General features: G+C 53.8%; 1 protein-coding gene across 1 annotated transcript; it reads left to right on the plus strand.

The window, feature by feature from the left end:
- Nucleotides 1-412: 412 nt before the first annotated feature.
- TMEM125 (transmembrane protein 125) lies at nucleotides 413-1,636 on the plus strand. The gene has a single exon (XM_027059459.2). It carries the CDS (start codon nucleotides 413-415, stop codon nucleotides 1,070-1,072), a length of 660 nt encoding a protein of 219 aa, XP_026915260.1. The 3' UTR covers nucleotides 1,073-1,636.
- Nucleotides 1,637-11,683: the final 10,047 nt, after the last annotated feature.

An 11,683-nucleotide genomic window follows, 5' to 3' on the forward strand; every position in this document is an offset into this window, starting at 1 on the left:
CCCGGAGAGGTCAGGGGCCGGGCCAGGGGCTTCCCTGGAGGGGTGGGAGGTGTGCTACGTGGGGGAAGTCCCCGGGGTCATTGGAGAAGCATTCCCAAGTGGCAGGGGGGGGGGGGGGGCGGGGCGGGGGGAGGCGGCCGGGTGAGGCCGTCGGGGGACACTGGGGTGGATTCCCTGGGATCATCCCCAAGGCTCCCAGAAGAGACCATAAAGGCCGAGCAGGCTGGGGAGGTGACAAGTGCGATTCCCCCCCCCCCCCCGCCCCCCCCGCAGGTGATGGTGGCCATACCCTGGACTGGGAGAGGAACAGGACTCTGGGCCTCTAGCTGCCGAGCTGGTGGGTGGGGCTCTAGGCCATGACCCGCACCCTCTGACCCCTGATACTGACCTCTGTCCTCTGCCCCGCCCCTCTATGCCGGAAGGAGAGGCTCAAGCCCCGCCAGGCGGGGGGCCGCCCCCGGATGCGCTGGCGGAGCAGGTAGAGCTGTGGTGGTCCCAGCAGCCCCGGCGCTCGGCGCTCTGCTTCGCCGTGGCCGTGGCGCTCGTGGCGGGCTGCGGGGCGGGTGGCGTGGCGCTGCTGTCCTCCACCAGCAGCCGCTCGGGCGAGTGGCGGCTGGCGACGGGCACCGTGCTGTGCCTGCTGGCCCTGCTGGTCCTGGTCAAGCAGCTGATGAGCTCCGCCGTGCAGGACATGAACTGCCTCCGCCAGCCCCACCACGTGGCCCTGCTGCGGAGCGGCGGCGGGGTGGACGCCCTGGTCGTGCTGCTCAGCGGCCTGGTGGTGCTGGTCACAGGCCTGACTCTGGCCGGGCTGGCCGCCGCCCCGGCCCCGGCCCGGCCCCTGGCCGCCATGCTGTCTGTGGGCATCGGCCTGGCCGCCTCGGGTGCGCTCTTGCTGCTGGGCTTGCTGCTCTATCAGGTGGGCGTCAGTGGACACTGTCCGCCTCTCCGTGCGGCCGCCCCCTCCACCCACGCCCACCACGGTGGCGACGGCAGCATCTTCAGCATCTCGGGACGGTTTTCTGCCGGGCGGCGTCATGAGACCACGTCCAGCATCGCCAGCCTCATCTGACCGAGCCCGAGTTCCCCTGCCCGCGACCTGCCTCAGCGTCCACGGCGCCGTGCCAGGGTGGGAGTGGGTGTGAGTGTGTGCTTGCACGCGCACGTGAGTGCGTAGGTGTCCCCAGGACCGTCCAGCCCTCCATGGGATTGCGTGAGGCGTGTACCCACACATCCATGCCACAGGAAGGTGGAACTGTCAGAGTCTACCCGTCTCAACCTGGGGCCCCTGAAGATTCTTGGCCCCTGTTCCCAGCCCCCCTCAAATCCAACCCTGCCTTGGAACACCTATCAGAGATTTCTGGGAGCGACTGCCCTACCCCAGAGACCATACCGGCGACTTCACTGAGGAGAGTACCCGGTGACAAAGTGCAAAGAACGCGGGCTCCACAATGTGACAGGACTGGACTGGAATCCCCCACCCGCTGGGGGGCCTTGGGCAAGTGACTTAACCTCTCTGAGCCTCAGTTTCCAGAGAGTCACGGTCGTGGTCGTGGTAATCGATTCTGAGGACCACATCATATACGGAAGGACTGGGCACGTGGCAGGTGTGCAATAAAACTGGTGGCCGTTGTCACTGTCGCTGTCGGTACCTCACCATCTCCCCTCCCCCTCGGCTTTCCCCTCCCCGACAACTACCGCTTCTTCGGTGCACACTGCCTACCTCAAGCTGACAAAAGGTACCCTGACGTGTCTCCTATCAGGCCTGTGATTTCTCCTCACAGGTATGAGGAAGCTGGAGGGGAGAGGGGGTGAGGGAAGGGGGGTGGGGAGGAGCGTGGCCTGAGTCCTTCACATTTGCTCCTGTGCTGGTTCAAGATGAAGTCTTAAGTGCCGGGGTTTTATCAGCTAGTTTCTCTGGAGGTTGCCACTCCCTACCCCACCTCTGGAATCGGATCGTCCTGGCCTATGTAGTAGCTGCACCTGCTGGTCTTCCTCCAGGCCCTCCCACCCCTCCCGCCCCCACCCCGGGTATGGGAGGGTTGTTTGAAACCCCCCTGGGGGGTAAGAGTCACTGCCAGCTTGGGGTCAGCCCCAGGATCTCCCATCTACGGTGCAGAACGGCCTATGTGGCACCTTTCACCAGGACAGGAGCTACGGTTAGTTTCATCACTCCCTGCTTCTCGAGGTCAGATGCCATGCAGCCCCGCCAGGGCACCAAGATGGGCTGGGAAACCAGACAGGCCTCCAGGGGGCCCCAAGTGTGGAGATACAGGTTCTCCAACAGGAGGAAATTGCTTTCAGGAGTCAAGACCTAGGGGGCCTCCTGGAGAAAATGCCGCCGAGCAGATGGATGAGGGAAGGGTGTTGCCAGTCAAGGAGGGAGCAAGGTGAGTGGGAAGAAGAGGGCACGTCCAGGAGGACGGTGGAACCTCTCCCCAGGACCCGTGGCATCTCAGACCCCACGTATTCAACATCGGATCCCCCTCCTCATCCTGAACCAGCTCCTTGTCCCACCCAGAGAGGGCAGGGGGGGGGGGGGCACCCTTCACCCAGCACCTGGGTTAGAAAGCTCGGTTGTGGTTCCAGACAGCACCCTGCCTCCCTCCTTATCCTGTGTCCAGTGAACATCACCTGCGGACTTCCCCACAGATGTGTGGGCGGTGCTCAACCCTCCACACTCACCCCCCTGCGCCCTCTCCATCTCTGCCTCATTTGTGCAGCCTCCCGCCTGGGGTCCCTACTTTTGCTTTTTTTTTTTTTTTTTTTAATGTTGGTTATTCCTGAGAGAGAGTGTGAGCAGAGAGAGAGGGAGACAAGAGGATCCAAAGATCTGTGCTGCCAGCAGAGAGCCTGATGCAGGGCTTGAACTCACAAACCATGAGATCATGACCTGAGGTGAAGTCAGACGTTTAACTGACTGAGCCACCCAGGCGCCCCTCTTTTCTTCTTCAGTTCACCTCTCTCCCAAGCCCAACACATACACCTGAGCCACAGTGACTGTTAGGGAGGTATTGGCAGGCAGAGGGGTGGGGTGGGAGGACATGACCACCTGTTCACCCATGAGCCGGACCCAGGTGATGGGAGGCTCCTCACCCCTTCCCCTGCCCTTGGAATGTGTGTCCCACTTGCCTTTCTGGCTCCGAGAAGCTGCCCCAAGGATAGAGCCTTGAGACAATGATACAGCATTGAGACTATCTGGACTGTACATGAGATGGAACCCAGTTAAGGCCTCTATATAAACTTTTAAGGTATGAGAGGCAGATGCAGCGGTCTACTCGACTTGTGGCCACTCAAGACAAGCCTCTAAGGGAGTTTCCTTGCCTGTTACACCTGCCAGTCACCACTCTGGAGTGGCCTGTCTCTGTCTTCGGCCTCTGTCTGACCTCCATGTACCGGGGCCAGCTTCAGATTACACCCGGGAAGCTCCAAGTTGCAACCCAGCAGTGTCCTAAAACAAAAGTCCTTCCCCGTGCCCCCACCACACGCAGGCTACTGTGCAGGATCCCCGACATGATTCAGCCTCCCTCACACCTCCAAGCACCCCATGAGCCAGCCTCACGGAACTGTTGTGACCTCCGCATAATCTCACTTCTCCCAGCCTTTGTGTGCTCTCTCCTCCTTTCCTCCATACCCTTCAAGACCCGGTTCTTCAGGCCTCTTCCCGACCCTCTCCTCCTAAACTGATGAGTTGTCTGTTTTCTGTGCCTGTCCTTGCGATTGTAGACACCAGTCTGCAATTCTTTCTCTGTGTGCCTGTCTCCTTAATCAGGTGGTTGGCTCCTCTTGGGAGATTTGGGTCTTGCCCATCTGCGCACCCCTTGTTCCCAAGGTGGGCCTGACACATAGCAAGTGCTTTGCTGCATGGATGAAGGACTCAGCTTGGTTGGAAGGCAATGTGTATGCAAGGATCAGGGAAAGACCCACCTAGAATAGGAATGGGTAGGAAACTTAGGCCACTGTCCCCACTGTTGGCCCTGAATCTTTCTACCTCCCCACAAATTCTCACCCTTCCAGGGTTCCCAAGAGGAATCTATCATTATCACCAGCTACAGGGCCACCAGAGAACCCCACACTGCCTCTCCATCCTATGATATGGGGTGAAATGCGATTTCTTTTCAGCTAAGACAGGGTTACTCTTTCAACATATTTGCTTTAGAAAACTAAAGGAAGGAGCACCTGGCTGGCTCAGTTGGTGGAGCATGCAACTCTTGATCTCGGGGTTGTGAGTTTGAGCCCCATGCTGGGCATAGAGATTACTTAAAAAAAAAATAAAATAAAATAAATAGAGCGCTTTAAAAAAAACCTTAAAGAACAAAAAACAAAACACCTAAAGGAAAACAGAAACACAGACGCCTAGAGAAGGGGGAAGGGACGGGTTACATCACACAAATGTCTAGATCAGCAGCTACTGCAGGCAGGGCCTTTGTTGAGCTTTCCTGGGAAAGATGCCAGATGAAGAATATGGCCCGTGGCCCCAGAGGGCTGTTCCAAAGGGCAGTGGAAGTCAGCACCCACACACCCAGCTATAACATGGGTCTGGGTGAGAGCGAGGTCCAGGCACAGGCAGGGCAGAAATGCTACTACTTCCGGGATCTCTAAAGCAGACTTCCCACAACCTCCAACCTCAAGCTTGTTTGCTCAAAGCATCTCACTGAATCCTCTCTTGGTCTACATTGCAACTAGCCATCTACTGGCCCCTCTGCTCTCTCTCTCTCTAAAGCTGTCCCCTCCTGTCTTCATCTCACTTCTGGTTAAAATCCCATCGCCCAACATTTCACCCACTCCTTCACAGAACCCCCAACCCCTTAGCGCCCCGCTCCTTTAAAGTTCACCCAGCTGCTTTTGCCACACCTACTGCCTCCCAGTGACCAGGTATTAGGCCAGGCCGCCTGGTGTCACCACGAATTCCTCATCACCTATCTTGACTGGTCTGCAATTCTGCTCATCAGTTACACTGCATTTCCCTGGTCAGCTCCTACTTTCACAGCGGGCCCCCCAAGTTCTCTACACTCCCCTCACACCTCAGCATCACCCCCTGCAGATGGTGTGACCTCCCCTGTCAGGAGAAAACAAGAGGGTCATGTGGTGGGAGGCCTTCACCTTGCTCCCCCCAAATCGCTCCTCCTTCACTACTATCTGTGGAATGGCCTCGTCAGCCCAGCTGAGGAATTTGGACTTTGTCCTCAGGACAATGAGAAACATGGAAAGCTTTTAATTAGGGAAGTACTTTGGCCAGAATAGGATTTGGGGCCAGCTGGCTGCAGCGTAGAGCCAGGAATGGGCCTTAGGAGAAAAAGAATCAGAAGAAATGTCCAATCAGGCCCAGAAGTGCCATTGCTGCTGGCCCCTGAAGGATGAGAAGCAGCTGGCCAAGCTAGAGAGGTTGAGAAGAAAGAGTGCCAGAAAGAAGAAAGAGCAGAAGAAGGGTCCAGAGAGGAGAGAACTTGGCTCCTGCAAGGAAACACAAAGGGTTTGTGTGGCTAGAACTGGAGCATTCACTGGCAGGAGGCAGGAGGTGCAGCCAGGGAGGAGCCCTGGGCCACTCTTTCAGAGGCTCTGTACAGGTGGCACCATTTAAGGTCAAGAGGAAGCCAGGGAAGGATTTGAAGCAGAGGTCAAATTGGATTTTAGGACAGTCATTCCCCCTGCAGCACAGAGAATTAACTGGAAGAGGTAAAAACAGAGGCAGGGGAATCAGTTGGTTGATGAATGCCCTCGGCAGATGCACAATGACGGGGGCCAAAGGGATGGCTGTTGGGACAGAGTGAAACACAACAGATTCGATGGACGTTCAGAGGGTGGGACCAACATGTCTTCGTGACTCAGGAGCTTTTTTCAACGTTTATTTATTTTTGGGACAGAGAGAGAGCATGAACAGGGGAGGGGCAGAGAGAGAGGGAGACACAGAATCGGACACAGGCTCCAGGCTCCGAGCCATCAGCCCAGAGCCTGACGCGGGGCTCGAACTCCCGGACCGTGAGATCGTGACCTGGCTGAAGTCGGACGCTTAACCGACTGCGCCACCCAGGCGCCCCCTCAGGAGCTTTTTAAGATGGGAGAGGTGTGAAGGGTTGACAGAATGTTGATAGAAAGACAGGTTTAAGACACAAGGCAGAGAAGAGGCTGTTCTTAAAGTCCCTGAACAGAGAGGCAGGGAGGGTGCCTCCAGGGCACAAGAGGGTGGCATTGGGCTTACGGTGCCACTTTGACAGGAGAGAAGGAAGAACGTGGACACAGGTAAGTTTGTGGGGTCTGTAGCAGGAAGTTGAGGGAGGCCCTGACCAACAGCTATTTTCTCTGTGATGCAGAGGCCATTTTAAAGAGCTGCTTTGGAGAATGAGAGAAGAAGTGGAATGATCCGGGCCTAGATAGAGGTCCGCACTGGGCAGCAGGGGAGGTAGAGAGAGGCATTTGCCACATGTTCCTCCTGGGCTCAACACATTCCAGATTCTCAGCTGTGTCACCTGGACCCCTGGATATTGGAGAACATGTTCCAGAAACTTCTGTTCCAATCTGGGTGGTCTTTACATCATATCCAGTCACATCTCCCATGAGACCTCAGGCCTTCTGGGGACACTCAGGTTTCTGGAGGAGCTTCCTCTGGGCCTCAGGGGACCAACACGTGCCCCCTCACACTCAGTTTTCTGCATGCTGACAGGGGCTGCCTTCTTCACTGTTCCTCGGGACCTGAGAGGCTCCCTGGACATGGCCATGGAAGTCAGCCCCAGCAACCGGGACAGCCCAGCCAAGGATGGAACGTACCACTTCCACCCTCACGGCCTGCCCTCCCAAACTGGGAGCTTGTGCCCTAAAAATTCTCAGCTCCCATTCACTCAGGGGAGAGGGTGTCGGCCCAGGCAGGGTGGGAGCAATTCCAACCACCAAAGGTCCCCTCTCTGGATCTGTTTCATCGTTACTTTGGGGTGAGATCACGGCGTTGTTGTGAAGTGAAGCAGCCGAGTTGCAGTTAACTTGTTTGAGCTTCAACTTCTCTGTCTATAAAGTGGGGGTGCCTGCCCAGCAGAGCCGTGTAAGGAAGGGCTAGAGCATTGGTGCTATTATGGCTGATTTTGCTGTGACTATATTCTACAGTAGCCAAGATTCTAATTCAAGGCCTTTGCTGCCCCCACCAGATCTTCTGACCTGAGTCCTGGGAAACAGACACATTCAAATCCCCAGCCCAGAGTGAATGAGGAGGGAGGAGGCTTGGCAAGCTCCTCCTTCAGGATTAAGACTGCCCCCTGCTGTAGGGAGCTAGCCCTGAGGGTACCCATAGGTTTGTAGCTAATACTTGCTGTGTTCTACTTTACATACTAACATTTAATCCTTCTAACAACCATATGATGTAAGCACTATTATCATCCCCATTTTACTGAGAAGAAATTGGAGCCCTGAGACAGTAAGCAATTTGCCCAAGGTCACACAGCAAGTTAGTGAGAGCTGGGACTTGAATCCAAGTGGTCTGCTCTCAGCTCACTTTGCTGCTCTGCTGAGCTTCTTAAACTTCATGCCTGTGGCTTGTGTGAACCCATCGTTGGCCTCTATACAAGGAAGAGGGATGTGGCCTTGCTTTGGGGGCAGTGGGACAAGACAGCTGGGAAGCTGAATTGTCCTTCACAGTCAGGTCTGTCTGGGTCAGGCTCTCAGGACAGAGAAGGTGCTGGCAGCTGCTGAGGGTGCAGGACAGGGTACAGGGCTAGGAACAGAGGCAGGCTGGGGCCAGGGCCTGAAGCCAGAGGAGGGAGGACCAGAGAGAGGTCTGGCTGAGTCCCAGGTATCCCACAAAGTCTAGGATCCCTCAGCTTTGAACCTGTGGGCCCAAATCATGCTCCCTCTTTGTGCTTGGGCTCAAGCACTCAGAGCGCAGTGGAAATCACTCCTCAGAGGAATCTAGGAAGGCCTCTTAGGACAGGGTCCAAGGTCCTACTTAGGGGCCTGCTCAGCCAGGCATGATGCCCACAGTGGGTTCCTAGAAGAAGCCCTTCCTGCTGACCCTGGCTGGGGTCTGGGCTCAGGGAAAGCAAGCCCTTCCCTTGCCTGGATCCCTCAGAGGCTCTGACTCGGGTCCCAAAGAATACATGACAACGGGGACAGCTGAGCTACTTCCAGGCCCAGAACTGCAGGCAGGACAGTGTCCGCCCCGCACCCCGCCCCCTCCCCAGGTGGGCACTGAGGGAGTGTAAAGTTTCCAGCAGCTGAGTTGCCAGCAGCTCCTCCCTTGTTCAACACATGCCCTCCACCCCTTAGTTCTGCTCCTCAACGTCCTCCTCAAGGTCTTGGGCTGGGGCAGCCTATGCTGCTGTCCCAGACACAGGAACTTGCCAGACCTGCAAGAGTTAGACTGTCTCTGGACTCAGGAACAACTGCTGGGGTTGGGAACATGGGCTCTAGGCTCTGCCACGTCCTCCACTGCTGACAAGCCCTTAGATGTCAGTGTTTCCCTCTTTAGTCCTCAGAACCTCCTCAACTCCACCCAGGCTCCTGATCTTCTTCACTCCTGGCTCTTGGTGACCCCACTGCCAACTAGTCCCAAACACACACTCTGCAGACCAGAGTCCTCCCGGGTGCACCCAGCTGTCCCCAGACTTCTCCCCCTGGAAATTGCACGTCAGGCATTGAATCCTTGTTCCCGCAAAGCCTGCCCCTCCTCAGGGTGCCCAGCCCCCCACCCAGAAACCAGGGCAACCTCGTTGCCTCCTTTCTACTTCCCATGGCCAGCAGCCAGCAAGCCCACCAACCCTGCCTCCCTCGTGTCTCTGGAATCTCTCTGTTCCCTGCCTCAGCTTAGGCAGGTCTTATCACCTCTGTCTGGGTGTCTCCCCTCCAACCCATTGGCACAGCATCCAGAATGACTTTTCTATCATGATTACCTCACTCCCTGGCCAAAAACATCCACAGATGAGCCTCAGATGCTCTCATGTTGAAGTGCAAGCTATCTTGGCATGATGGCCCTAGCTGATCTGGTCCACCCTTCAACTTCACCACTGCCGAGGGCATCCCTTGACCCTCCACTGCAGCCCCCCTTGACCTCCTGCCTTTTTCTCAAGCTCCTCCCTGTATCAGTCCTGCCCTCACCCTCCTTCTCTGCTGGCTCTTTCCTCAGAGGCTAACATTGCATTCAGTGAGCATGTGTGGGGTGGCTGCCTGGTTCCTGATGACTTCCCCTTGTCTGGGAATGACCTGAAACCAACAGGCAGCCTCCCCAGATCACATTTGCACTATAGAAGTCTGCTACTGGTCACAGTGGGTTGGACCAGTGGTGGATATTTGACCCAAACTGGGCTGATGAGACTCTGTCACCGGAGTATTTGAAACTTGCCATCGAGAACTCAGGAGTCCCATGCATGGAGTGTCATTAACACCCACAAGTGACAGAGCACAAAAGGTACCATCCCTGTCCTCAGGCTGCTAGAGCCACCTGTTTCCTGCCCTCCTGAGTCAGCTGTCCCTTCAATTCTCCTCCCATTGCTTGCAACTGAAAAGAAGCTTAACTTTGTCCCTTCTTAAAACTGCCTCCCTTGCTTGGATTATTTGGTTTTTTGGTGTTGAGTTGTAGTTCTTTATATATTTTGGATGCCAACCCTGTATCAGATATGTCATTTGCAAATCTCTCCTCCCACTCAGGTGTCTTTTAGTTTTGCACAAGACATGAACAGACATTCGTCCGTAGAAGACCGACAGAGGGCCAATAGACACATGAAAAGATGCTCAACACCACTCATCATCAGGGAAATGCAAATCAAAACCACAATGAGATGCCACCTCACACCTGTCAGAATGGCTAAAATAAAAAACACAGGGACATCTGGATGGCTCAGTTGGTTAAGTGTCCGACTTCAGCTCATGATCTCACAGTTCGTGAGTTTAAGCCCCACATTGGGCTCGCTGTTGTCAGTGCAGAGCCTGCTTCAGATCCTCTGCCTCTCTCTCTCTCAAAATAAATTTTAAAAATTAAAAAATAAAATCAGGGCCCCTGGGTGACTCAATCAGTTAAGTGTCCGACTTTGGCTCAGGTCGTGATCTCGTGGTCTGTGAGTTCGAGCCCCGTGTGGGGCTCTGTGCTGACAGCTCAGACGCTGGAGCCTGCTTCAGACTCTGTGTCTCCCTCTCTCTCTCTGCCTCTCCCCCACTCGTGCTCTCTCTCACTCTCTCTCTCTAAGAAGGAATAAACATTAAAAAATATAAAATAAAATAACAAAATAAAAAACGCAAGAAACAAGTGTTGGCAAGGATATGGAGAAAAAGGAACCCTTGTGCACTGTTGATAGGAACGTGATATGGTGCAGCCACTATGGAGATTCCTCAAAAAGTTACAAATAGAATTACCCTATGGTCCAGTAATTCCACTCCTGACTACCCAAAGAATTTGAAAGAAGGTGTGCATCGCTATGTTTATTGCAGCATTATTTACAGTAGCCAAATCATGGAAGCAGCCCAAGTGTCCATCAATAGATGAATGGATAAGAAGATGGTATATACACACAAGGGAATATTACTCAGCCATCAAAAAGAATGAAATATTGCCATCTGCAATGACATGGATGGAGGTAGAGAGTATAATGCCAAGTGACATAAGTCAGTCACAGAAAGACAGATAGCATGTGCTTTCACTCATATGTGGAATTTAAGAGAAAAATGAACAAAGGAGGAAAAAAAGGAAACCCAGAAACAGACTTTTAACTACGGAGAACAAACAGATGGTTGCCAGAGGGGAGGTGGGTGGGGAGTGTGTGAAATAGGGGACGGGGATTAGGATACAACTATCAGTACATGAACACTGACTAACGCATGGAACTGTTGAATCACACACAAACAAAACAAAAAAACACAAAGCTGCCTCCCTTGTCCCAATCTCCCCAGCAGCAAGGATGACCCGGCCCTCCTCCTCTTCATCCATTCTTGACCAAGTCTTCCACGGTCGCCTCACTCCCTCACCTTTCATCTACTCATTCCTCAGCCTGCAGTAATTAAACAAACTTGACCAATACTTATTTAGCATTCTTGCCATGTGCAAGAATGAGAACACAGAATGAGGCACAGCCTGTGTCTTCAGAGAGGTCACAGTCTAACTGTGGGGACGGGCACGGTAAGGGGTAGGTGCAAATTGCAATACAGATTAAAATAAACCGTGGCGGGGCACCTGGGTGGCTCAGTCGGTTAGGCGTCCAACTTTGGCTCAGGTCATGATCTAGCGGTCCATGAGTTCGAGCCCCGCGTCGGGCTCTGGGCTGACAGCTCAGAGCCTGGAGCCTATTTCGGATTCTGTGTCTCCCTCTCTCTGACCCTCACCTGCTCATGCTCTGTCTCTATCTGTCTCAAAAATAAATAAATGTTAAAAAAATTTAAAAAAAAAAAATAAAATAAACCGTGGCAAAAAGAATAATAAATAAAAAAGATAAAAATAAAATAAAATAAAAATAAAATAAAATAAAATAAAAATAAAATATAAAATAATATAAACCATAACAAGAGAATAGTAGAGAAACTCACGGGGTGTTATGAGACGGAGGGGCTCACAAAAGGCATCCCCCGGAGGAGGGGACATCCGAGCAGTTCTATCCAGCTATGAGAAGGAATGCTTTTATGCACAGGTTCCAACTCAGGAAAACTGAGAAACAGGGACTCCTTTTTACTTTTGTTTAAAATGAAAATAGATTTATTAATACCCGTGGGAAGTGTA

Source organism: Acinonyx jubatus, chromosome C1 (genome assembly GCF_027475565.1).
Source record: "Acinonyx jubatus isolate Ajub_Pintada_27869175 chromosome C1, VMU_Ajub_asm_v1.0, whole genome shotgun sequence".
Taxonomy (NCBI): Eukaryota; Metazoa; Chordata; class Mammalia; order Carnivora; family Felidae; genus Acinonyx; species Acinonyx jubatus.

Coding starts and splice junctions, on each gene's coding strand:
- TMEM125 (XM_027059459.2), top strand. CDS start 413: ATGCCGGAAGGAGAGGCTCAAGCCCCGCCAGGCGGGGGGCCGCCCCCG.